The sequence below is a fragment of the Heliangelus exortis genome, chromosome 6 (assembly GCF_036169615.1).
Source record: "Heliangelus exortis chromosome 6, bHelExo1.hap1, whole genome shotgun sequence".
NCBI classification, from domain to species: domain Eukaryota; kingdom Metazoa; phylum Chordata; class Aves; order Apodiformes; family Trochilidae; genus Heliangelus; species Heliangelus exortis.
Window position 1 is genome coordinate 36,499,312 of NC_092427.1, and position 27,405 is coordinate 36,526,716.

Here is a 27,405-nt window from a genome sequence, read left to right on the forward strand (position 1 = left end):
GGACTGCCCACCCTCCTCTTCTTCAAATTGGCACCTCTGTGCAAACAGATCAAGGATGTTATCTGAAAGAGCCCAGGATCCTGTGTTATCCACATCATCCAGTAAATCACAGTTAGCAATTGAGTACAACAGTGTACAGCTTGCAGCAACGTTGCCAAAAGCTTAATGCAGAGCTCCAGCCCAGAGATAGGATTAGATTCCAACAAATAAGGCAACTCTGTGGAACAAACTCTGGTCCTTTTTGCCTGGCAGAACTTAGAAATTGTCACTGGAAAGTTTCCCATGTTATTTAGATACAGCTACATAACTACCTTAATTAAAGAAAAATAATGTAAAAGGATATAAAATATACTTGCAAACAGACATCTAATTATGAAAAGAGCATTTAGATTTTTTTGCAGAAAACAACTAGAGAGCTGCATTATTAATGCCATGCCACAAAATCTTCAATTGAAGAAGCAAGAAACGAGCACTAAAATAAAACTTAAATTTTCTTCATTATTGCAACTGATCAAAAGCAGCTTCATTGCAGTGGAAGACAACTGTTTTGGGGAGGTTTCTTTCACACACAGTCACCAGGATCTGGTTTAATTCATTGACAAAACTACAAAGCCACGTGGCTAACAGGTTTTCTGCAGCTGTTGGAAAAGTCAGGATCAGATAGTGGCTCCATCAGGTATGAATGCATTATATTGTGCTGCTGACCTTTTGGTGCTTCCCCAGTCCTCACCTTTCATTCTGATGTACAGGTGCCGTGGCAGATGAGACCCAAATTAGGGGGTCTGGATGTCCTGCATCAGGGTTTAGCTCCTACAACAAAAACATATGAAAAACAGGCAACTGGAAGACAACATAACACACCTCAAGTGTTATTATTAAAGCAATTATTTTTTTGGTGGGAAAATGCAGTTTAATTTTTTGAGATACCTACATGTGATTAGAGTGGGAGTCACAGTTATGACACACAACCTCCCTTCTACAGCTGCTGTACTTTTTTCCAAGACTTCAGTTGTGGGTGTTAAAATTTGTCCTCCCTGTGCTTGCTTGTGGAATAGTTGAACAAAATCAAGTGCAGGCTCTGTACCACAAGAGCACTGGAATGTCTGCTGTGCCCACTGACTGTCCTACAGCTGGTCTGGGTTACAGCAATAATAACTACACAGCAGAAATGTGTTTAGGAAGGGGAGGGAAAAAAAGAGGATCCTACAGAATAGCTCTTAAGGAGTAAAATTCTGTAACACACTGAATTTCTGCAGCACCAGATGTTTGATGGAAGCTGTTGGCCTGACATGACTGTTGTAGGGACTGGGATTGAGCACTCAAGGAGTGGGCCAGAAAGAATCAAGTGTGTGATCCTTACCCTCACATAATGAGAGCATTAAGCTGCCTTTTCAGTTGTCTTCAAAAGATTTTACAAGAAGCTTATACTTACTTTTACCTCACAGCCTCTTCCCAGTATTGGCATCCATGAACTTGCTGGATGGGACTTCTGCACAGCTATCCATGGTGCTTCCTTCACTGCATTTTCATGGCTATCAGGCCTCAGCTTCCAACAGGTGACAGCTTTGTACCACCAAATCCCTGCATACAGAAAGCATATTATCAGAAGAATAATACTGCATAAATACACTAAACCTTCTGGTATGAGAGTTCACCTCTATAGGTATATATTTTTAATACATTTCATGTACAGTATATTTTAAAATAGAGTTTGAATCTTTTTTTTTTTTTAATATCTTCCCCGTTAAATAAAACCTCTTAATCTTTCTTCAATCTAAATGTTCCAGCATTTAATCTGGGACTGTAAAATTCTGAGAGTTTCAAAATATTCTTGAAAAGAGTATGCTCCTTTCAGATTTTCACAGCCTACCATAAAATGCAGGAAACATTTACAGTTTGGTGTGTGGAGACCTGAAGTATGTCTGTCATTCTCAACAGAATTCTGACAACAATAGGAAATGCAAGAAAAACATCTTGCCAGAAAACAGCAACTTTCAAGTATTACAACAGTACTCTCCTACCTAAGAATTGATTTAAGCTGTTGGAATTTTGTTGCTTGCAATGCCATAATAATGACAGTCAAAACCAATGAAAATTCATATGTGAATTCTAATTTGAATTAGAGGAAAAAAAAAAAAAAAAGCACCACACCATTTTCAGGTAAGATTTCCTACAATGAACATTTAAACCCTCAGGGTTTTGCTCCATTTTCTAGTTGAGATTACACAAAAAAATTAAATGGACCATGACATCACAGAATTATAAAATATGTCAAAAATAGCATGCAATTTCATATGAATAACAGAGAAATTCTTCATTCCTAAAACCAATCTGTTTGCATTAATTAATGCTTTGTGTTAAAGAGATCTATTAACTAATTTTTAGCATGCTTTGAAGTAGTTAAAAACAGCTTTTTGAGCTTACTTGGGCATTTCAACTATTAAAGTTCATTGCTTCATTAAAAAAAACACACATGCATACACATATGGAAGCATCAACTATATTTAAAAAAGCTTGCAGATATTAACACACCTGATCATCAGCTAACTTAAGAATGGCACTAGGAGAAAGTAAAACCATCAGTGGTGCACAAAATTACTATCAGAAAATGCTTTTGATATATTTAAGTGGAGGTGGCTCAAGAAATGGACAGCCCAGGCTGTGAATGAGAAATTCCTGCACCAGTGGTACTATCTAAAAAAAAAAAAAAAAAAAAGTTTAACAAGAATTTATCCTATTTTTGTGTATTAACACATACTGCTCTAAACATTTTAATGTAAATTTCAAGGATAATATTTTTGTATATAAAATTAGATACACATGCAATCCCAGAGGAATCAATGATTTAGCACATGTAAATCTAGGCAAAAAATAGGTTCTAAAGCTCAAAGATGCTCAAAGAGGCTTGAAATTGGAATGCAATGCAAATTACTCTCAAGCTCATTTCTGTCAGCACATCTGGACAGACCAGTGTGCTGCTAAAAGAGGTTGGATATTTTTTTTTTGCATTTACTCCATCTCTATTAGAAAGACTTTTCAAGTCTCATACTGCAACACCTTTCAAAGGTGTTAAGATCTTATCTTTAGAAAACCATGTACAGTCTTGTACACAGTGGTGTTTAAACCTCCTACCAATGCTAACTGGGCTCTGTACCAAACTGAGAGATGATTTATAAAATGACAGCTTAACATTTTGATCTTGTAAACCCTCAGAGATACAATTTTTTAGAATATCACCATTCATTCAATCTCTGGACACACTGTAGAATATTTTACAATAAGCAGCTTTCCTTTAAAGAAATACAACAGTATTTGCAAATGTGACACTAACAATTAAGAGCCAAACATAAAATTCAAGAAATGCTACAGAATCATAGTATCCTAGAATTGGCTGGGTTGGAAGGGACCTCAGAGCTCATCAAGTCCAACCCTTGATCCACTCCCCCCGTGGTTCCCAGCCCATGGCACTGAGTGCCACATCCAGGCTCTTTAAATATCTCCAGGGATGGAGAATCCAGGTTTCAAACAGCAATGTTAATTCAATCACTTTGGTCAAAATCAGTATAATAATTTTTTTTTTATATGTCTATAATTCCTGTATTTGCAACTATATTTTTTTAACTTGCGTTTTTGTTATTTCAAATATAAAATTTGTAATTTTCATACTACCTTAGCATAGGTGCTTCCAGTCAATAAATAGTGTGACCAAGTATTCGGAACATGATAAAGAGGAAAAAAGGTTAGAGTAGCTTTATTTCTCTTTGGCTTCCTGCTCATAAACTCACCTGTGCTTTTACTGCCTTTAAGAACCTCCCCTGCTTTAACAGGTGTGATGTGTCACTAATTAGTCCAAGGCCTTAAATTAGGGAGCAGGAGGGAAGGGTCTGGTCTAGACTCATTGCAGGCTTTCTAGATGGAGCTGCTGTTGAAAGAACTTCGTTTGGCTTCCAAGCTCTTGATTGATTTTAAGGATATGTATGAATATGAAAACCGTTTAAAAACCTTCAAAAATTGGCCCTTTACAAAGAACTGCAAGTGCACTCCAGAGAACGTAAGTCTGAAAATGGTTTTTTGACCATTCCTTATTTTTTATGTACAGTGCCTGAATGTGAAGTCCTGGTTTATGTTTATTTGTGATCATCTCGGCCTGAAGAATATGAAAAGTTGAATGCTCCAACTTCCCTTTGTTCCCTGATCAGAAATACTGGAGTAGGATGACTGGCTTCTGCATGTTCAGTTCACTATCCTAGCTACAGAAATGAGTAGTGACCTTTCTTGGGGTTTTTTGCTGTTTTTTTTTTCATTCTTGTCACATCAAAATTTTTATTAATTCTTTCTTCATGTAGTCTTCCTGACTGCAAATTTTCATTCATACAAAAGAAGCCCTCATTAAAATAATCAAGTACCTATGCAGCAGGAAGGATGAAGCAGAATAATCACTCCTTAAAATCCACTTTTTTAGAAAAAGTAGTGTTTATGACCCTACAGGCTTTGAGTTCAGCATTAAAAAAAAAAAAAAAAAAACTCTACCTGACTTCTGTTTTGGTACCCACATGAACCTTCCAGGCTGGATCTCAGATGAGTCCCATTGCAAGAATTATCTGAGAAGGTGTTAAGTTTGATGACTGAAATTGACTTACTTAAATACTTGTGTTCTGACGAGATGTTATTCTGAAGTGACAGGAAAACATAGAAGTAAAAGATGTAGCATTTTATTCACATAATTTATATTTAAAGCCTATGCCCAAAGCCTATGTTTTTTCTCTGAAAATATTTTTTAAAGTCCAGGCTGTGGCAGGACGTGGTATCTACCAGCCACCAGAAACAGAGACACTCCAGTAGCCTGCAGATAGCCCGCTATGCTGAAATCTGTCACTGCTTGTAGTCTATTCCTTGTTCTTTTTACTAGTTGCTGATTTTACCTGCTTGCAACCCTCCCAGTTAAACTTTATTTTTCAGCCTGATCTGTGCTGACCTAGGCATGAGGGTAGAGGCATTATTTGCAAGCTCTCAGAAGCAGTTTGCTGATGTGAAGATGAATGGTGTGTTGGATGGGGCTCTAAACTTCTGAACTGTCCCCTGCAGATGGCAAAGGCAGGCTTTGTCCACTGCTCCAACACAGATGAACCAGATGTGGCAAAGTGTTTCTTTTGCCTGATAGAACTGGAGGGCTGGGAACCAAATGATGACCCATGGTAAGCACGAATCTCACGTTCTTGAAGTATTCCTCCAAACTTCTTTGATGGCATCCCCTAGCTCATAAAATTACCAACTTCTCTGTAGCAGTTCACAAAACTGAAACCTATTGGAAGCTTTTCTGACCAGCAACATTGAAAAAGTTCATCAGAATTCTTCATCTTGCCTCCAAAGAGAAGACTTCTGATTAAAAGTAGAAAGTAGGGTTTTTTTCAACGTTGCATACTCAGCCTAAATTTTTCCTGGTATCTTCCTGGCTCACAACTAGCCTTTATCCTAGATCCACCAAAACCCATTTCAGACCCATCTATTCAGGTTTCTTCATCTCTTAAAATAGCTTCAAATGGAATCTGTTCTTATTCTGGGTTTATGTTGCAGGGAGGAACATGCCAAACGTCCCAGCTGTGCCTTTTTATCCCTTACTAAGAACTTTGATGACCTGACAATGGAGGAGTACTACATGCTGGAGATGACACGGCTCAGAACCTTCCTTGTAAGTGTTGGCTGAATAATCTTACTATAAGATTCAAAGCTAGAAGGCAAACAAGAACTTTCACCTCCAAGATTTTCAACCATCAGCAAGGAGGGGTTGTGTAAGGCTAGAGTGTGACTTATTCTGAAGTCATGATCTAGAAGAAACCTGCACCTAAACACTTCTCAGTCATGATCGACTGCCTAACTTTTAAAGGAAAACCTGTTTTCTTTAGACATGTTTTTCCAACAACTCATTACAGCAGAAAAAATGTCCTGGGTTCAATAATCAATCAATCCAGGAAGCTCTACAATGAGCAGCTTGATTTTTTTCCCAGGAGGGATGAAAAACAAATGCAAAAAGGTAAAATTTGACCAGATCATTGCTTTACATCTCCAGTTTTACATGTAAATCAGTCTAATTATGCTTTCAAGCTTCCAAGCCCATTTAAAATGTGCAATTATTCATTTTTACTCATATGAAATATCTGCCAAATTGCTCTGTGCCATGCAGACAGCAGTATTGCTGACCACAGCCAAAAGCAGACTTGTTAGCTAGAACTGCTGGCATACCAGTGGGTTTTTAAGGATCTAAGTCTTGAATGTAGTTGAACAAGACAGTTAAATTGCTGAAATGAAAGTCTCAATTTTTTTGCTTTAAGTGGAAAACTGGCAGAAGCATAATAAGCTCCTTTGAAGAAGAAGTCACTGCAACTAGGCAGCGTCTGGTGGATAACTTTGTCTCCAAGCACCAGTACACACCACAGACACCAGTGCCTCTCTGTACTGATCCATCTGCCCAACCTTCTGAAAGCTCAAACTGCCAGTCAAAAAAATTCCAGAAGTGAAGTATAAACTCAGACTCCAAAAGTTTTTCTTCTTGATATGATACAAACACTTAAACTTTTATCTGAGTACTAATACAAAGGTGAGCAAGTAGTGGAGTGTGAGTATAGAGAATTCCTTTCAAAGCCTCTCAGGAGCAGAGGCTCTAATTGTTTGTACCAGCTCCTGTCTTTCACAATGTACCTTGTCAGTATGTCCAGGTGTGGACTGACAGTAGTCCTGCTAACCTGTGAATATATGACAAATGTCTTAGCAAATACTTATTCTGTATTTTAGTACATGGACTTTTTTGGAATAAAGATTGTAACTGTAAGCACTTTTCTTGAAATAGAACAAAATGGATTTGACTGTCTCTCTGGAGTAACTTCTACCCTTTCAGCACCTAGACGTACATTCCTGCTCACCATTAAACTATCTTCCTAGACCAAAGTCATAAAAAGAAATACTTCCCAAGACCCATTAACTGGCTTTCTTTAAAAATTCAGTGCATTCACATTCAGTGAACTAGTATTAAAGCTAGAAAGGTAATGAAAATGTTTCTATGAAACAAGTAAAAGGCATTGCAACTGTTCCCTATCAGGACAGTGATAGATAATGTCATTCCTTTTGATCAGGCACTCAAGGTTCAGTAACAGAATGTTCCTGATTTCAATGCTACTGTTTATTAGATTCTTTATCAGTTAACTGAGCCCTGATTCTATATATCTCATTTTACTGAATGCCACTTTAAAATGAAGTACTTTCTATTTATTTTTAGTTCTGAAAGCCAGCACCCTTCATTTCTATTAGGCATGGCTTTAAAAAGCTATAATCTCAAAGTGTGTAATGAAGTAGTGCCCTCCCTCAATCTCTTTTTTCAAAGGCCCTCATTCCTCTGTTCATGTTCCAAGTGATTTTCCTGAAGAAGAACTAAAGCCCTCAACTTGCTGGCTTTTTTTTAAGTGCCCAAGGAATGCTTTATCTCTGCTGCTCCCAGGTATCCTGCCATCTGGAGAACTGAAGGAGCTACAGCTGCTCAGTTTCTTTCATGTCTCTCATAGTACATTTATGAGCATTTCCAACTACAAATCCATCCTTTTCCTCTCTCCATTCTTAAACCCAATTGTTAAATAGAAAGGATTTCTCAATCCTTGATGTTTAAAATGAATATAACACAAATAATTAATCTCTTAGAAATAGGTATAAGAAGTTCTGGGTCATTTCACTGGATATTGGTGATAAATTTTCATCATATAATTTAACAGTAAGAAAAGTGGTTCAATGGCCTCATGTGAATGGACAGAATTATCTGAACAATTGAAGTGGTTTTGGCAGGAAAGAAAGGTAACTTTTGAATATATTTGTATGTGTATGATGAGCACTTTGAATATCAAGAATTGGAAGAGGGGAAGTATGATAAAAAAGGAGTTAATAGTGAGATTAAACATGAAGCACACATCTAAATGTGGAGTAAAATCAATCTGAAGAGCTTAGATTTTAAGGAAACTGTGATGAAGTTCAATAAAGACCAAGTCAGTCATTTGTATCTGTATCAGGTGACTTAAAACTGGGAATAGAACACAGATCTCCTGCACTCCATTCTAGTTTCCCTACATGCCAGTAACTGTTTTTTTTAATCCAGGAATGCAGCATGCTACAAAACAGCATGAAGGCATATGTTCAAAGCACCATAAATTAAATGTATGGACTGAAAAGGGACAATGGTTGCCTTAAGTTTAGCAAACTTCACTATCACCCTACCTGCTCCAGGTTTTGTTGCCTATTTTCCATCCAAATTTGGTTCAAATCATGACTTGCTATTCAGAAGCCACCTGACAAATTGGCAATAATCTCCTACTACACACCATTTGCTTAAATATTGACATTCATATACATAAGAACATACCATGTAAAATGACAGCACTTTCTTTTCCCTGAATAAATATTTTCAATGTGTTAATTAGCTTATGAATGCAAGCAATCAGGAATGATAACATACCAAGCTGTGGTACCAATTTCCATCCATCCCTCAGTTGTGTAAAATCCTTACAGTTTGTGAAGCACAGCAAATCTTCCAGTTGACAGATTTCAACCCATGGTTTTGGAGGAATCCAGGTGAAGGGACTGTCCAAATGTATGCCTGCAATCAACAGCAATTTCCACTCATTAATCTATCATGAACAACACTGCTTTCAGGACTAAATAAATAAAACTTAATGGTTTTAGTACTTTTTCTAGGACATCGATGCATTTTTCTGAATGGTTGCATTAGTTGAAAAAACTTCTATTCAACTACTAAAAGCTTATTTCCAAATAACTTAGTATCTGGTTTTCTGTTCAGTGTGAATTTAAGGAATCAAAAAAAGAGGGAGGGACACCTTAAGTATAAAACAATAATCAAACTGAATTAAAAGAATAGTTGGGTTGATAATTACTGCCTGACATATTCTACAGTAAAGAGCCCCAGTCAAAAGCATTCATTCTCCCACCAGTTGTATAGAAAAAGTTTCTTTTTCACAAAAAAAGTTCAAGAAAAAGTCTATTTCTTGAAGCCTTAGAAAGCCACTACATGAAATGAAATATGACATCAAAGCAAGTGAACCATTTTTGTCTAACTGATACTTGGTAATTTCACACCCCACTTGAAGTAGATATTACTAAACAGAAATAGTTGAGTATGTTGTATTATATTGAACCATTTTGTTTCTATGAATAAATTGTTTTCCAGAAAATATCTGGCACACGTACATACACAAAACTATTTCAAAATGCAATGCCTGAGATCATACACTTTGGAGAAATGACAGTAACATTTCTGGAGCAACATCACCAATTACAAATGGTGAATTATCACCTGGCTTGTAAAACTTCTGGTTGCTCTGAATTATCCATAGACATGATGAAAAGGTTAATAAACCACACAAGTGAATACTGGTATGTTGGCTCAATGCTGGCTAAATCAGCAGGAAAAAACCAAGACAGGTGAATGGACAGCAACAGGCCCATAGCCCATAGAAGAAGCATCTGTCTTCTTTCTCTTCAACTACAGCTTGCTTTTCAGAAACCTCCTTAGCCAGAAATTTGGAAGAAGACAAATACCTTAATAGCAGTTTCATCCTCCAAAATATTTCCTTCTAAGGCTGGCAGAACTTCTGAAGTCTTGTCTCCTATGTCTTTTAGCTTCCTAAAGTAAAAGATTTTTCACATATGAAAATTACAGCTCCATCAGACAATGTGGAGATTCTATTCATGATATGAAACTTACATAACAAAATCTTTTTTTTCATATTAAACATGCTCTTAACTTTTTGAAAAATGTATCCACTTCCAGCATAAAAATAGACAAGCAAAGGGAGAAAGTAACAGATCCCTCTAATACTACACAGCTCATGCTTTGACTCATGGAGGAAGAAGCCCCTTGCCATTTACAATCAATGCAAATCTACCACACAATGAAAACATTTGTAAATCACAACCACTAATATCTAATTAATATTTGTGAGGACAGCAAATCAAATGCCAACATCCTGGTGGTAATAAAAGAATGACAGTGTTGCAAGGTAAAGTATGAGACTTGAGAAATGTCAACACTTCCAACACTGTACCAGTCTTCCAGCAATGTAAAATAACCAAAACCAACACAGTGTTGGCAGGGGACAAGGATAAACACATTACAGAAATTCTTCCCTGGCTTTAGTCAAGGAATCATTTAAAAATTAAAACAGAGTTGCACATTTGTTTTCAACATTCTCACCTTAACAGACTTCTCAGGAGCATAACGTGGATTTCTCAGTAATACAAAAGCAGAAATTAGGAGTGTATTTGATAGTGGAGTCTTCAATGCAAATGTAAAGTCCCTGACTGCTTAAATGTCTATTTGAGCAAAAGTGGTTCTAGGGTAGGCCTAAGTTCTTCTCTAGTATTCTCCAGTAGCATTTCAAAACAACATTAGAATTAATAGGGCTTTCTTGCCATTTATATTACTGATTGACTGTTCCTTACAACACATACGTGTGTATTTACAGTGTGCAAACAATAAAAACATTAATCAAGCAATATGTAGAGGTAAGGTTAATGTTTCTTAAGAGTATTCAGCTGACTGGAAAGAAATGAATCAGTGAAATGTACCTTAAAAAGGGTAATTCAATGCTACACACCACAGAAATAATTTTTGGCAACTAAGTCTGTAAGCATATGAGATTGTCAAAATTAAGAAAGAAGTAAGAGAATAGACAATCCATGCCTTCACTTGTAGTCCAATCAGCCACTGAAAAATAGCTGGAGTTGTAGCTAATGTATTTCATAAATTTATTGCTGCTTGAGGGTAGGTAAAACTATGTGCAAGAAAGGTACTACAAAGAATACCAGAACCATTAATAATCACAGCCTAGCAATCTGGTATTTATACTCTTGAAAAGCCAAATAGGAACATTACTTTTTAGAAATAAAATTATCACTACATGAAAACAAAAACATGGCAAATCTCATAAAGCAATTAGGAGATACAAATTAAACGGAGTATTTTAATTATATTGTTCTAAGAAGTATCTTATAACCTGGGGTGAGGACTTCAATTACTATACTACTAATTTGATTCAAAATGAGGAAAAAAACAAATCTGTTTTCCTTAACTATGAGAGAATTTGATGCTTACTGGAGTTTCATTTTTTAGCTAATTGTGCCCCCTCCAGGTTCTTCTGTAATTTACACTTCCATTAGTCACTTGTTTAAGAGTGAAAGTTTTGGAAGTGAAATACACCACGTGTGGCAGCAGCCCAAGATGATACATGCAATGCTACACAGGTTCCTTCCGTGTTCTGGATCACAAATGGGACAGGGAGTGACCACTCACCAGCTGAAAGGGGAAGGCTTTCTCCCTCCTTGTAGAATGATTGAGGAAAATGGGTTACCTGAAAGGGACCCTTGCCCAGCCTGCCCATGAAGGAAGAAAACTGTCACAGGTAAAATGCACCCAGATATTCCAGAAAGGCATTTGTAGCCCATCAGGACTGCATGATAGCTGAGCAGACATGCAGGAAGTTCATGTGTGGGCTTTATGAAGCTACAAGTATTTTGAATAATTTTATAAACACAGATAGGGACAAATCTGGTAATGCTGCAGGTACAGAGATGGAAACAGGATTTGTAACCAGAACATCTGTCACGTGAGACAGTGTGGTCAGCAGTATAAGTAGGAGAAAATTTCACAGTAACAGCACTGACCAAGGGATTCAAAATGTGCAGAAAGTATTGCTGAGCTCCCATATTGGGTCGTCAGTTGCTTCTGAGAACCCAAAGGGAGACCCAAGGAATATCTGGCCAGGTAACTTTAAGAGTAAGATGATAACAGGTGATATGGCAATTGCAAAGTGTCAACTGAACACAGTAAATTTCTATGTTTAAGCACATTCTAAACTAGAAAATATTTATGTAATTTGCTCATAATAACTTAGCTTGTTCTTATTTTAAATAGGAATTCAAGACATGAGAAAACCTCAGCCAAAGCCTACAGTGTGCATTTATTTCCCTAATTACCTCAAAGTTTCATTCATGTATTATTTCCAGCATATTCCATTTCAGACTTAGTGTGTAACAGACACGAAGTTCTTATGGCTGAATAATTAAAGAATGGTTCTCTAATAACAGCCAGATACACACAGCTTTCATGAACAATAAAATCCTTCTTTAGTAATGGTAATGCATGAGCAGTTGCTGTGTATGACTGCAAATTATCCTTGAATGGCTCTCTAATTCTGCCCTTTAAAAAAATATTGTTATAAAAGCTTGAGTTACATTTTATACAGTTCTGGGGGTCCTAATATAAAATTCATCTAGTAATAAACTCATAACTACAGGCATAATAAGTGTCATCAATTTGAGGTAGGTTCTATCTCACATTTCAAAACTGAAAGCTATCATTATTTAGTTTCAAAATGCTAATCATCTTTCCATTAGTTCAAAGAGAATTTTGATCAAAGCTTTATAAAAGTGAAGTGTTAGGATGTACTGTAGAAGTGTGGAATTCATTAGCATTTGTCAAATGCTTAGCCTGAGTGATTGAATTATTAATACAGTAATTACTTTAAAAAGTTACATAAACATTCATAATCCTAGCATATAACCTCTAACTTCAATAAGTAGTTTTGCTTCCAGAAATATAATCAATGCCAATTTTTAAACCCAAATTAAACTATGTTGAGATTCTTTAGCTAGTGTGTTCTTCTTATCTTGCCTGTTTCACTTTGCACTGTCACCTATCCAGTTGCCAAAGCTAAATCTTATCCACACAGCTATGCTTCCCAAACTTAGCCCTACACTATGCAATTTCAGTGATGTGGGAAATTTTTTCTCCAGTAAAAGTAGTATTCATTCACCAGAGCTATGCAAAATTAGACTCCTCAGTGAGAATTTGGATGTTAACAGGAGCAAAATTTTAAGATTACTACTAGCAAGTTTCTGCAGTAGCATACTGTAAAACAAACCCTACAAACTAAAAGCCAAAAGTAGCAATGCACTAGCAGGTGTATTGCACAGATCCAAGAGATGCTTTGTTTATGGTCACAGCAAACACAAGCCCAAATGAAAATTCTAACTGCTTATGCCAGGTGACAAATCACTAGTGAGCTGTAGATGTGTCTAGATGTTAAAACAATTACCAGGATCAGTTCTCATGCTCAATGTAATTTTGCACCTCCTGTGATATTGATAAACACCAGTGAGCTCTGCCCAGATAAACATAATTCTGGTGACTGATGAGAGACACATATCTGCATGGATTTAGAGGTCATGAGATCCACTTGTTTTTTTCTATGAGGAATTCTGAGATTTCAGAAGATTTCACTTAAGTGAAAGCATTCACTTTACTTTTCAAATAACAAGAACATTCAGAATTTTCAAAAATGTTTTAGCACAATGTATCCTTGAACAAAATCAAAGTATTTTATTTGGATGTAGCTTAAGATAATTACAAAAGGGAAATTTTAAAAGGGGGGGATTTCAAAATGAAGAAGAAATCCTTCTTTCCTGATCAGAATGCTCTTCAACTTGCAATAAGATTATTGTCACACTAACCACATTACAACAGGAAGGTATGATTGCAGCTGCTAAGCTTTTAACTACAAATAGTGTTTAGTAAATTCCAGCACTCCAAAGATGTAATCAGATCTCTGCTATCAAGTAAAACATTAATTTTTTTTTTTAAAGTTCTTTGAGGACTGGACTAGGTACAAAGGTGACTTTGTGGCACCCCATTCATAATGCCTACTGAAGAGGTCCATACACTAACCCAAAACTCAAAAGTCTCTTAGCTTCTGTCTAGGAATATGCAGGTGATTCTGCTCCAGAATGACCACCTGTACAAAGTATTGATAGCTAGGGAATGAGGCCCAAAAGAAAGCAGACTCCATATTGTCAGTGCACATATACCTTTTCACCTCTCATCATATTCCTAAAACTATCTCATGGATGAGGAAGAATGGATCAATGGATCTAACTCCCAACTGCCAGAAGTTATGTGAAAGAACATGTTTCAGAAACCAGGAGTTATTGCAGGGAGGCCCATCTCATGCAGAGGGGTTGGAATTAGGTTATCTTTAAGGTCCTTGCCAACCCAACCCACTCTATGATTCTATGATAGGTAACTTCAAAACAATTACATCAAAATAAAAAGTTATCTAAAAGTACAACTTGTTCAACATATTGGCAGTTAATAGGAAAAGCACCATTTGACAAAGAAGCAAATATTAAATAACACTTCTGGATATCAACAGACCAAGAGTTCATCTTTTTTCCACCACATACCTGATTTCCCAAGTCAGGCTTCTCCTATTTCATGGATTCTACTGTCTGCAGGAGTACAGCAATTTCTGGTGAAACTCCCTCTGGTCTGCTTGTTTCTCTCTTGGACCACCCGGAGCAGTCTTTAAATTTCCTTTAGTTCAATTGAGCTTCAGTTTTTTCGTTGGAACACTTTTTGTCACTATAAATAAAGTAAAAGAAACGTTTTAGTCAAACATTTTAGTAAAGTGAACATTTTAGTAAAGTTCTGTTGCATGACCTGATGATTCCTGAAGAAAATTGGGTTTTACTTAATCACTTGTTTCCATGCTGATACTGAGTGATTTGTGCAGTTTCTGTTAATTTTTCTGTCATAACAGGTAATTATTAAAAGCAAAAAGGGTTATTCCCCTAAACTGTATCGCATTTGATCACAATTTAAAATCCATTCTGGATTTGTGCAATCAGTAATACACAATCACATATATTAAGTAACACTCACAGACACTGTACACACCCAGCCAGCTATATACACAAAAGAAAAAATTACAGCTTTTCATATCAAGCATCTATTTTTTCTTTTTTGAGGCTTTCAATCTCTCATGTAGATGTTTCAGTGAAGACACATCATCCAACAGTTTGCCAGGGTAAGCTGGATTCACTTGAAGGGGAAGAAGATAGAGGTGAGATCCTGCCCCTGGGTGAGGTGCTGTTTGCTGTAGCCTCCCTGGGAACACAGACCAGGGCATCACTTTGTCTTTTTTACGAGCTGTAGACCCAGTGCCTCGTTTTTAAAATCATTCCTGGGAAGAAAACACAGTGCAGGAGCACAGAGCAGTGTAAGACAGTACTGCTGTACTGATTTGTTCTGGTATCAGATCCCATAAACTCACTCACTCCACCTCTCCTAGATTCATAACCACACACACATGCCCAGTTCTGCTCATCCCCTGCACTGGTGTATATATTCCTTATTTGGGATCTGCATTACTCCTGAATTTGCCATGGGGGGCTCCCTTGGGCCCCATACATGAATATAAGTGGGACTTCAGGGAAGGGACTGATATGGATTAAATTTTGTATCAAACTTTTATATCAGGAAATATATTGTAGTATCCTAAAGCTTCTACTTTACAGCCCAGAGTGTAGCTGGCTGCCCCCTCCAACTAACGCATAAAATGCACAAGTTCTTCTTTTGCACTTCCTTGGTCTGGTTTTAAAATTGGTTGGCCAAGTGTCCTCTCTGTGAGGGAGGACAGGTAAAAGCAGACATGGCACCTTCAAATCCCAGTGAAAATTACCAGTTATTATTATCAGTAATAATCCATTCAGGTGCCAAGGTAGATTACACAGTATTGGGGCCAGTGCTGTCTTTCACAGCTAGCTTTGTGGGAGGCTCAGGAGCTGCCATGTCAGTCTTTCTCCATCAGCAGAGAGCAGCTGACATTGTTCCCAGGTGTGTCAGAGATGGCTGTGAGCAGCAGTGCCTTTTAATCAGGTTTGGCACTGACACATGACTGCTTACTGCTGTTATGAGCAAGTGTTAATGTTTCTATCCCAGCTAATGTAAACCCTCAGCATCTGTTAAGATAAAAATGCCCTCTGTGGCTGCTTATGCATCTTTGCTTGAATGCTTTCATGCAGAATTAAAAGACAGGCAGCAGGAGAACATTCCCAAAGCACAGGGGTTGTTTAAGGTCAAGGTGAAGTACCCTGTTCAGACCTTGCATTTCCTTGCACAGCCTGTTTGCATAGCAGACAACTCCGCTATGCCTCATTTAATGTATTCAGTGACAATACTGCTATTTAAATGTATATGGATGATACCTATTAAAGACAACATCAGCTGAGGTCTTTAATATCTAGCTTCTGGCAGTAATTGTCAAGTTTAATTACTGTGAGGATTTTAAAATGGATCAAGTCACTGGTGTCTATTAGTTTCTTTCCAGTAACAATGAAACGTGTATGCTGGTAGCAGCACAGAAGTAACCATATGAACGTCAAATGGTTTGAACCATCACAAGTCTTATCACGAGCTCTAATACACAAAGTCATGAACATAATCCTTCTGAGAAGTTAATTATTTAGTTCTTACTTGATTTTTTACCAGAACTTCCATGTGGAGGTTTTGTTTGCAAGCTCACCTGGGGACAGGGTGGTTTCTTAAAAGCTACTTGTCAGAGACTCTTGCTTGCTCTGAGTGTGCTAGAGCATGTAGCTGAGCTCATGACTGAGCTCTCCAAGTGGTGTATGCCTGATTACAAGACTGCAGGAGTTGGTTTCATACCTGATTTTCTTTTCTTCATTCCATATTTCTATTTCTTCTTTCAGCAAAGAATAGAACCTGGCACTTCCTTCAGCAGGGCAGCAAGCTCTGGAGAATGTGAAAGCTGGAGATGAGGGAGTACATAGTTTAAACCACCCTCGTGTGTTACCTGACAGGTCAGATGTCCAGGTTTCTCAGGAGAGGTATTCCTTCTAGGTGTGTTGACTTCAAACAGTACTTAGAGCACCTCTCTAGATGATTGAGCAGCTCTTACTGGTAGTATTACACTTTTGCTTCTCTGAAGTTTGGATATATAAAGTTGTTACGGAGTTCTGGGGCACTTTTTTTTCCTATTCTTTCATTTTCTATTCTTTCTTTGGACCTTGTTCCTTCGCCTCTGATTGCAAAGTCTGATCGTGTTTTGTCACTAGGAAGGACATTATCTGTATTACAAAAACACTTGTTTTCAGGGACCAAAGCTGATTACCCCAAGTCTCCAAAAGCAAATTAATACAGATCTGTGGCTATCCCCTCTCCTACACCTGCTAAGAAGGTTTTCTCGGGTTTTTTGCTGATGTAAGAGCTACTGCACTTATTTTGATGTTCAGTCTGCTCAACACTGGGGTATTGTTGGTTTAAACAAGGAGGAAAGCCTTCTATGCCTCATATGGCTCATCACCTGGTGACTTTCTTGTGTACCCTGTATGCCAGCACATTGCATGTATAAATGGAAAATCTTGTAGGATTTCCCCGTCTTGGTCTTCGAGCTTTTACAGCCTGAGGAAGGTCTCTCACTTAAGAGTAGAAAAGCCACTGTCATTTCTAATGGCACCTGACCCTGCATGCCTTGTCTCCTGCTGATGTCACTGAATGTCAGCTGAGACTCTTAGTTTTAGAAAGGTGTAATTTGCTGTTTTGTCAGCTCTTGACTGGTTATCCTACTGCTTCTTCTGTGTCATCTGAGAGTTGGCTACAGGCCAAGCTAGCAGGGCACAGGAGACATTATTTGTCTGGGACAGAGACCAGGAGGAAATGCCCGAGGTTAATGTCTCTTGCTTGGCTGAACTGCTTGTAGCCTTTTCCTTACTCGCTAACGCAGGTTGAAGGTCCCTCTGCGGCTTTCATACCGCAACAGAGGTGCGGGGCAAGCGCAGACGTGTCGAGAGAGGCGCGGCTACCATTTCGTGCACCCCCATAGGAAAGGGGCGGTCCTCAGCGGGGAGCTGCTCCCAACTGCCGTCTGGGAGCTCCTCGCCTCCCTCCCCTCCGATTTTTGGCGCAACGCCGGGGATGGAAGATAAATGGTGTCCGGGATGGATAGCGGCACCTTCTTCCTGGTCCTGAGCATCACCGAGCTGCTCCAGCCAGGTGGGGAGGGGGGGCGGCGGGAGAGCTGATCCTCCCTCCTCAGCCTGCGGGAGGGCGGTGGGCCCGGCCGGGTTGTGTGCCGGCCTCCGGAGTATGCGGGCCCCGGGAGCTCCGCGCGGTGCCGTCCCACCCCCCGCCCCGGACGCGGCGCCGGGATCGCCCTGACCCAAAGCCGGTCCTGGGCTGGGGGTGGAAGGGTTCGTCAGGGCTCTGCCGACACTTGGGTACATTAAAAGAGATGCGAGCCGCTCAAAAGGGGAAAGCAGGCAGTGCCACTCGCGTTCCGGAGGGAGGTGGGAGTGGGCCAGGCTGCATTTACCTGCAGGCAGAATGGAAGGGCAGATCTCTGGGGGGAAGCATTGATACTCTTCCTGATTTTTAATGTAAAATCTTTTAAAACTGTTGATTCTATTCCAGGCTCAGTCCAAAAGGACTAAGCTCACTAGTGTCAGCTTTGCAAAGGCTAATAAACAGGACTGCAAGTAAAGATACCAGCAAAGCCCACAGCATCTAGGACAGGACCTCTGACGCCGGTATCTCAAGATACTACATCAATCACAGACAATTCACTGTGGCCTCCAGAAGGAAGGCATCTGGTTTCTTCTGATTACTGAGTTACCAGCTGTGCTCAGCTGTCTGCAGAGTGGATGATGTTGTAAGCCATCAGCAATAAGAGGTGTCCAGATCCAGCTGCTGGACTGGAAACCACTGGTTACAAGATCTGGAACCAGTACCACTACTCTATAGAGCTAAAGCAGCCTGCGAGGTGTTTTCTGGAAGCAGTGCAGCACCTGCTGTGGTGTCACTCCCCTCTGAGCTGCACAAGTGGGATGCACAGGGCTGCTGTAGCAAAGGGATACTTTCTGCACTGGCAGAGTATATTCAGGACTCTTGGAAAAGGGCAATAATTTTCTGAAGACATTTCTCTAAGATGGCCATCCATTTAATTACCTTTCTGTACAGATGTGTCCATTTATAAAATGTGATAAGCTTTCCTAATGTCAAGCTGGACTTAACTCTACTACATCAACACCCAGTTTATCCCCAAAAGATTATTGCTAAAGGTCTGATTTACTACCACATTGTTTAAATTCAGATTTATATCAAATTGATAATATTCTTACCATTTGGCCATTTTTAATAGACTGTACTTGTATTGTCCAAAAGGTATGGGATACATGAAGAACTGATTTATCCAGGACACTCTCTTACCCAGTTAAAGTGTGCAGTTTTTGAACAAACTTCAAATGCATTCCCAATGACCTAGGAAGGAAAAGGCACACTGCATGTGAAAACAGGTAATGTTCAGCTTTAGAATTTATTTAGGTTAGGTAGCAGCACTGAGAATGGCAATAACAAAACAAAAAATTGAATCTAGATTCAGCCTCAGTTTCAATTCTAATACCTCTAGAAAGCAACTATCTTAACAAATCTCAGAAAAAAAACAAACTGTCATGTGAACCAAGTGATCACATAAAATTTCTGAGAACTGAGTTCACAACTCATTCTAAAATGTTTCTTGCCAGATACATAAGATTTTCTAGCTCCATTGTGCAATGAAACTAGAAAAAAAGTAAATACAATGTAGTTAGAACTATCCCAAACAGATTTTTTTTTCCATCTTCTCATTCTAGTAAAAAGCCAGAGCTTTTAATTTTGCAGATGATATTACTGAAACTTATATCTTACTTCAGTTGAATTTACTAATAATAGAATGATTAACCTGGTTCTAGTATTACTCAAGTATAATCCAAATGAAATAAAAACTTGGATACAAAAAATTCAGTCTATATTCACAGGCTATTTTCTTGCCATGAACAAAATCAAAGCAAAAATAGTCTTATCTGAAAACTCCTCAATAAAAAAATCAAGTATCTCAGACAAGCAGCGTGTGCTACCTGCCTGACAGTCGGTCATTCATCAGTTCCAACACTATACTGGCATTTATTTTCATTCATATTTTTGCATGACTTTCACTGCATTCTTAGCAGGTCTGCACACTGGAAATTAAACTCCAGTTCCTCAGCTTAGAGCAAAGGCTGTGCTGTTTAAAAAGATCACTTCTGCAGGATTCTTCACAGAGGTGTTTCCACTCACTGTAAGGACCTGCATTCAGCCTAAGCATTTGTAGCAAGTTACACTTTTTGCAGTCTAATCCTGAAAAGGAGTAGAAAACCCAGAGAGAGTTAAAACATGGCAAAAAAATTTTAGTACTTCATTTGGGATTGTCCCTAAAAAAACATAAAACTCAGGAGTATACAGGTTCCACCTGATAGCCTGTTTTCCATTGGGAAAAATCAGGTATCTTAATTTCACCATGAATTACTATATGGAATTCTGATTCTTCCACAAACCAGTGTATAGAAGGGTTACTAGTTCAGAAAACAGAACTAAATTTAATTACTGATATTAAAAATGAGTCTGTGTTCATCTATCCTAAAATCTAACCAAGTAGATATATATTACTGTCAGCAAGATGAGAGAGTTCTGCGCTCAGAGAAGCAATATGACAAGATTATTTCCATGTACTGTGAATCACAAACACATCTATTAAATATTACCCTACTGAGTAGGATTTTCAGTCTCTGAAACAATCTCAGAGAATTCATCATTAGATAAGAATAATAATCTGGGAAAACCCAGGCATTTCTTCTCTAGCTTTTCATTAGTCTCTTGAGGATTGGCTCCAGAAATTCAATGCACTTCCTCAGTTTTTCCAACATCTTGTTCATTATTACTACTCTCAGCACATGTTTTTCATGGAAAAGACATTATTCCAGATAAAAAAGTTAATGCCTTCTCAAGTAAATCAACAGACAGCACTGCAGGAAGTCTTAAGCAAAATGAATCTTTATTTAAAATTCAACTTTATTTTGCTAGGGTAAATCTCGCCTTCTTTGTCAGGGTTCACTGGAAAAGTAGTTAGGTGGTTAAATAAATTTAAGTTTTTGAAAACATGAACTATTCTTTTGAAAATAATTTTCTAAACCAGGATAAATTAGTCAAAGAGCACAACTCCCATCATTTTGTTGCAGCAGTATCACTTTACACTGTCTATTTAATTAAGACTATATAATTAAGCAATATGCCCAATTAAATTACTTTAACTGGTTTTTAAAAGTGTACTTTCACACCAACAATGTAGTCACACATTTTAAGTGGTAATCATCTGTCAGAGTTCAATGTAAATATATACAGAACACTGGAAGTATTAAACTGATAAAATCTGTATGTAGGCAACCCTGATACTTAATACTAACATTAACTATTCATGTGATCTGATAAGATGTATTCTCTGATCCTAACAGGTTTATTAGATAAATGCTTTGAGATTTTTGCTAAAAAACATGAAAGTTGTATGTGCTTTAGGGATATTAAAAAATGTATTTTTACTTCTTTTTAAAATAACACCTATCAAGATACAGAACTGGATACACACTGGGTTTGTTTTCTTTATATAATGTGTAGGTGACAATATGTATATCCTGACATAAAGTCCTTTCCTAATCCTTTTTAGTGCTTTTCAGATTAACTTCTCACATTAAATGAATGTAAATGCTTAGAAAAGCTACTGCCTAAGAATAAAGTTTTAAAGTTATCTGGATTAATACAAACACCGAAAATTCCAAAAGACCTAAAGGTTGCCAAACTAAGAACTTTAAAGACATAGTTGTCTGAACACAAGTTCTAGCATTTAATATGCTTTATGACCAATTGATAACCTAGTCATCATTAATTTTTTTTTCAGTCTTTCTCACCGAGTCTGGGGTGTTGGGTTTCCTGGCATGGAAACAAGAGAGTAGTAAATCCCAATCTCTTGCTCCATTTCCCAGTACCTGGGAACACAGCTTCTGCCATACCTTCTCCTGCACCATTTCTGTCAGATTGCATTTGAACAGGGCCAGTATGGCCACAAGTAAGATGCAAACAGCTAACTAGAAATGTTAGTCAGCACTGCAGTGCCCTCTGTTCTGCCCAGAGTCTGCACCTCCTAAGTACACAGCATAGAATGCATACCCAGGATTAAAATAGGGAAAGACACAGAAATACCCAACCATAAGAAACACCAAAGAGATCAGTAGGGAGAATTTCAGGCTCATCAGTTTACTGAGGAGTTGTAAGAACTGCCGACAACAACAACAAATACTTCAGCAACAGAGAGCAGAAATCAAAGATGTATCCAGACTGTTTCCACTGGGAAGAGGTTTGTCAGAGCCCATTACAAAACCAGCATGTCCCCCTCAGAAACGTCCATGATGGGGTTTGAAGGACACCATGACCTCCCAGAGCTGAAGCATGCCACAAGGTACAGGTGAGGACAGACAGGCTAGACTGCTGTGCAAAGCCCAGAAGGTACACAAACGAACCTTTCAGAATCAAACCCCTCACAGGATGACAACGTAAATTTGACTCAGTAACCTGACTGCTGATTAGCTGAATTTTTGAGAATTTAGTTACAAATCCAAGTTCTGTTTAAGTTCAAAAACTCACAGCATTTTGACATTATTTGCAATGTGTATTCAGATTTGGTTCAATGCCTTGCTACATATACACTTCCAATCAATGAAAAAAACCCCTCAGAATTGTATGTTTATCTAACTGATCTTCATGAGGGTGCACCTCCCTAATACAATAATCAGTGTTTCTTTGCACATGAAACACGTTTACCATGTTAATTGCCTCTTCCATCAGACCAGACCAGAACAAACCAAATAACTACACCTACTTCTCATCTATACACAAGACAACTAAGCTGTCAGCATATATAGCTTGCATTTAGTTTCATAAAACACTTTTTAATGCACAAACAACTGTGTAACTATGTTGTTACAAGGAAGAGGTTTTGTTCTCTTTCTCAGCATGTTTATCATCAGCAAACAGTCAGTACAATTAGAAAGCAAATCAAGGCTGTGTTGCCAGTGCTACAGATGGGATTCTTCCTGCTATTTTTTTTCCTTCATATGAGGAAGAAGTCTGGGGAAAAAAAATAAATTATGCTTCAACATAGATTTCCTGTTTACAGTTCTGCTATGGCATGAAGTGAGAATTCTATTATTCTCAGTCATTCAAACCATCACCATATCTTTGCCAGTGCCACTGCAGTATCAATTAAGAGAAAAAACTACACCTAGAAAACCATATAAATCAAGTGTATAAGAATAGTTTCAGTACCCTTTTAGCACACCATCACTAACTCTAGTTTCTAAAGGTAATTTAAACCTCTTTAATGTGCATTGCTTAAATTGGGTACTTAAAGTGAAGGAAGGTTATTCAGATTTGTGATGAAAAGCTAAGAAAATAAAGGAACTTTATAATATACAGCAATTTTTTAACACAATAGCATATAAATGCAAAAAACCCCACAGATCTACTGAAGTTAGCTTTATGCTTTAAGCATAACCATTCATACAGACTGAGCATTCCCTTAAGCCATGAAAGCCAAGTATTGCACTTACAGAAACAGAGTGCCATCTTCTGGAAAATAATGCCTACTTGTTTAGCCAGAATCAACTTTAGATTGCTAAACTTTTATTCTGGCATCTGCCCACCCCTGTACAAACAAAAAAAAAATTTTTTTTTTTTTCATGTACTGCGTTAATCCAATAAACAGAATAACCATAAGAGTGAATAAACATAGCACACACTTCAACATGTAATGATATCCATGGACGAATTCACTTCAATTGAATGTTTTCTGGCATACACCAAAGACCAGACTACTATTTCTAACTCTTTGCTAGGATTGTCAGGCTGAAATGGCAAAAGACAGACCTGACAGTAACCTGAACTACTGAACCAAAAGTACGCAGACATTGTTCTTAAAAAACATGTGGTCTTCATTCAAAAATCTGAAGTAATAAATAGTCCAATGGTTAAGTCATATTTTATTTCTGGCTTCAAATTTCACGTGTGGATGTTAAACACATTTGTCTGATATAGATTAAAGAACCCTTCAATATTACTGCATACTACTATGGGTACAAAATACTATAATTTAATAGCCAGTCAGTCTTTTCCTTTGGATAGGAAAAAATTCACGATCCTTTAGTCTATAATTTTTTTTTTTTTTGAGTCTCCTCAAGTTTTCTGCATTGTTTTAAAATTATTACCACCACCATTTGACATTTCTTACTATCTCACTAATACAAACCAGGCATGATATTATCAGTTCTCTAATTTCATGAGTATTCCTAAATCAGTCAGAAGCAAAAATTACCCAAAAAATAAATAAAAATTAAAAAGCTATCTATAATCTTATAATAAGTATATATTTTCTTCTTCCCTGCAGAGCAACAGTGAGAATATTTTCTTGCAAGTCTCATACCACTGGATAGTGGTACTGATAGAACTTACAATAGAAGTGTATGCTGTTAAAATATATGTTGCATAAATAAAGCATGGCAGTAATTTTCTCCCCAGGACACTCATACATGGGCTGCACAGTGTTCTGTTAAATGAGATGTGAAAACATACTTTACTTCTTCCTGCATTCATCTACCTGCCACAAGGTGCAAACAGCAGTTTTGCTTGCACGTAGCTTCTCTTCTACCCAAAATCCCCCTTTCATCTTGTAACTATTGGAACCTCATTTCTGGTGATTTTGCTTCTACCAAGAGACAGAGAAAAATGCAGCTTTCCAAGAGGAGAGTTAGGTCAGTTATTTTGTTTCCACTAAAAATACACAAAAATGAAGACAAGGAATTTGAAGTAATCTCTGCCTGCAATCCACAATTGTACATGCTTTGTTGGGTTATTGAGAGAGCAACCATTGTATAATTGCCTAGATCTCAAAAACTGAAGTAATACAAATACCTTGTACTGTTACAAATCCTGTCAGTCCCAAAAGGACTCTGCTGACACGACCATGGTGAGCTTTCTCTTTTAAACAGGCAAACCCTACCATCTGACATTAACAAGGGCAGGATGCTTACTGTACAATACAGCATCACCATGGAGGCTTTAACAGATGTGGAGGTAATAATGCACATCAGGAATTGCACTTCCAGGAACATAAAGGTATAATTTCTATGCAAACCCACGTAACCTTACTCCACTTTTTCACTATGCCAGGGATCACCATATGAACTCAAGACCACACCATAAACAAATTATCGTGCTCAGTAAATTTGCAGCTTAAATTGCAAATCATGTAAAAATATTTCACAGCTAAATTAAGAATTATTTTGGCACATCTCAGTAATTGCATTATTAAGCAAACTCTTAGTACTGATAACGCAAATAATTAAGATTTATAATTTATACTGTTGGACTAGTTTTGACTACATATTTGAACATATCTATCCCACCCACACAATAAACAGAATAGGAATAAACAAAGGACAGATGAAGCTAAACAGTTTCACAAGACAGAGGTGTCTCTTGTCTTAAAGTCACACAGCTCAAGGATAGCTTGTTCATTGTATACACAATTCCACAGGACACATTGTACATTGAGTATCAGCAGTGGTCAATGTCTGAAAGCAAGCATGAAACCACAAAAAGCAATACATGTTTCAAGATAACAGAGTCTATGCTGTACATTTACTTATCTACTTATTTAAACATACGGCATAAACATAGCTGCTTACTAGTCTCAAAATATTTATGACCTAAGACAAAACAATGATGAGACTCATGAGTTCAAAAAAAACCCAGAGCAGAGATCTATCCAGGTAGTAGCTGTTAAAGATCAGCAGCCTCATAATTATTAATACTTGTGGAGAGATGGAATCACTTAGATAACATACCAAACTCTACTGTAAAAACTTGGCAAACTTAATGCAAAATTCTAACAGAGGTAGTATATATGTAAAGTGTAAGAGATTAAAATAAAGAAACCAAATAGGCCAAACCTGAATCAAGGTTACTTGACACTATCCTAACAGCAAAATCACACAAAAAAATGTAGATTTTTATTTTTGAGTTACAGATTTTCATATATTGCTATTGATGCCAAAGGGACTCACGTGCATCAATCAAGCCACGTACATGTCTTTAAATGAACAATCTGAAATGTTATTATTTGACATACAGACAACTTCTGTCAACATTGCTAGATGAAAGAGCATTCAGAGTGCAAAATGTGAGTTGTGGTTTGTCCTGCAGTAGTCACGAATAGATGAAAAACAAATTAATGGGAAACAGGCAAAAATTAGGTAATGCCAGGAGTAATAATGAGAACCATCTACTTCAAAGTTAAAACAATGGAGAAAATTAGAGGCCATTCCTCTATTTCATGCCCTATGTGCTGTTCAACATTAGTAGCTTAAGGATCTTTTAAACACTGTCATTAAAAACCTTAAGATCATCTTGAAATTGGTATCTAGCATGCATGCATACCATTTAAAAACAGCACTGTTCTGTCAAATATCTTCTGGTTAAAAGCTGACACATTATCAGAAAACCAATACAGTTTACTGCATCCACTAATTTCTGGTTCTATTCAAGCATCTCACATGTTTCCACATTTTCTATACAGACTTGGGGAACAGAAATTAAAAGGGAAGACATTTTTCCATGTAATTTAATGCCAAATAATGCTGCATGGGTTAACCCTTAACTTTAAAAGCTTGGGTTTTTTTTAAGGAAAATTAAATAAAATTAGAAATGCAAGAACTGAAAAGGTGTTTATTTTTATATTGGAGTGGCATGGCATTAGCTATTTTTACAGCATATATCTTGTTAAATACAACTCCCTACCAGCTCTTTTATTGAAAAAAACTCAAAAAAAAATAATGGGTGAAGCTGTATGCACAAAGGTTTGGACCAACAGACAGACTGTTTTAAGTGTTGCAGGTTTGGCAAAGAAAGTGTGGTGCTACAGAGGAATTGGTAAAATAACTACAAGAGAAAAAAGAAAGACTTCAGGAAGAGAAGTACTGGATGGCCCAATGTAAAATTAGGTCTTCTCTAGCAGTAAGAATAAAAGGAATATAGACAGCCACTCTATTGCTCATTATAATTGAAATAAAAATTACACTGTTCTTGCCACTCTCAAGAGTTAGCAGTAAACTATGGACAGAACTTGGATGGGTTTGGATGCAGCTCTATACAAACATGCAATAAAACCCACTGTTTCTCTAGTCCAGATTCTAAAGCAGATGGGGAATGCTATCTACTATTCTCTGAAGGGAACGATGGAAAAAAATCTCTTGTACAGGAGAAAATGGGTTTGAATTCCTAGAAGAACATTACCAGTTTCTCTCAGTGACAAGGTCCACAGTGCTAATTCTTAAGATTCCTAATTAAGAACAAACAACAGAAACCTGGGTATTTTTACAAATAAAAGGGCTACCAAAACGACTAACACTGTATGTTGCCTGCATATACAATGTTACAGTTTTGTTTACATTTTCTTTTGTTGAAAAACAGAGAATACAGCAACACAACTTCTACCCCAAAGCTGCTGGAACTGATTAACTTGGCACTGAAATTAGTCCCACTGCAGAGAGTGACAGTATTTTAAAATATTACACTGCAAACCTACTACAGCCAAGAGGATG

General features: G+C 37.5%; 1 protein-coding gene and 1 long non-coding RNA gene across 2 annotated transcripts; one reads left to right on the top strand and one right to left on the bottom strand.

Moving 5' to 3' along the window:
- Positions 1-466: 466 nt before the first annotated feature.
- Positions 467-10,192, bottom strand: LOC139797869 (uncharacterized). Its single transcript, XR_011726605.1, has 4 exons — positions 9,592-10,192; positions 8,492-8,632; positions 1,433-1,581; positions 467-810 (listed from the first exon to the last, which is right to left on the bottom strand). It is a non-coding gene; the product is annotated as an uncharacterized lncRNA (long non-coding RNA).
- On the top strand, positions 3,524-6,515 carry LOC139797228 (baculoviral IAP repeat-containing protein 5.1-like). Its single transcript, XM_071746211.1, has 4 exons — positions 3,524-4,051; positions 5,086-5,195; positions 5,575-5,689; positions 6,330-6,515. The coding sequence occupies exons 1-4, from the start codon at positions 3,914-3,916 to the stop codon at positions 6,513-6,515; spliced, it is 549 nt and encodes a 182-aa protein (XP_071602312.1). The 5' UTR covers positions 3,524-3,913.
- Positions 10,193-27,405: the final 17,213 nt, after the last annotated feature.

Excerpts from the sequence above, each read along its gene's own strand:
- LOC139797228 (XM_071746211.1), top strand. The coding sequence starts at position 3,914 with ATGGAGCTGCTGTTGAAAGAACTTCGTTTGGCTTCCAAGCTCTTGATT. Across the intron at positions 4,052-5,085 it reads GCAAGTGCACTCCAGAGAAC|ATGGCAAAGGCAGGCTTTGT; the intron begins GTAAGTCTGAAA and ends TGTCCCCTGCAG. Across the intron at positions 5,196-5,574 it reads GAACCAAATGATGACCCATG|GGAGGAACATGCCAAACGTC; the intron begins GTAAGCACGAAT and ends TTTATGTTGCAG.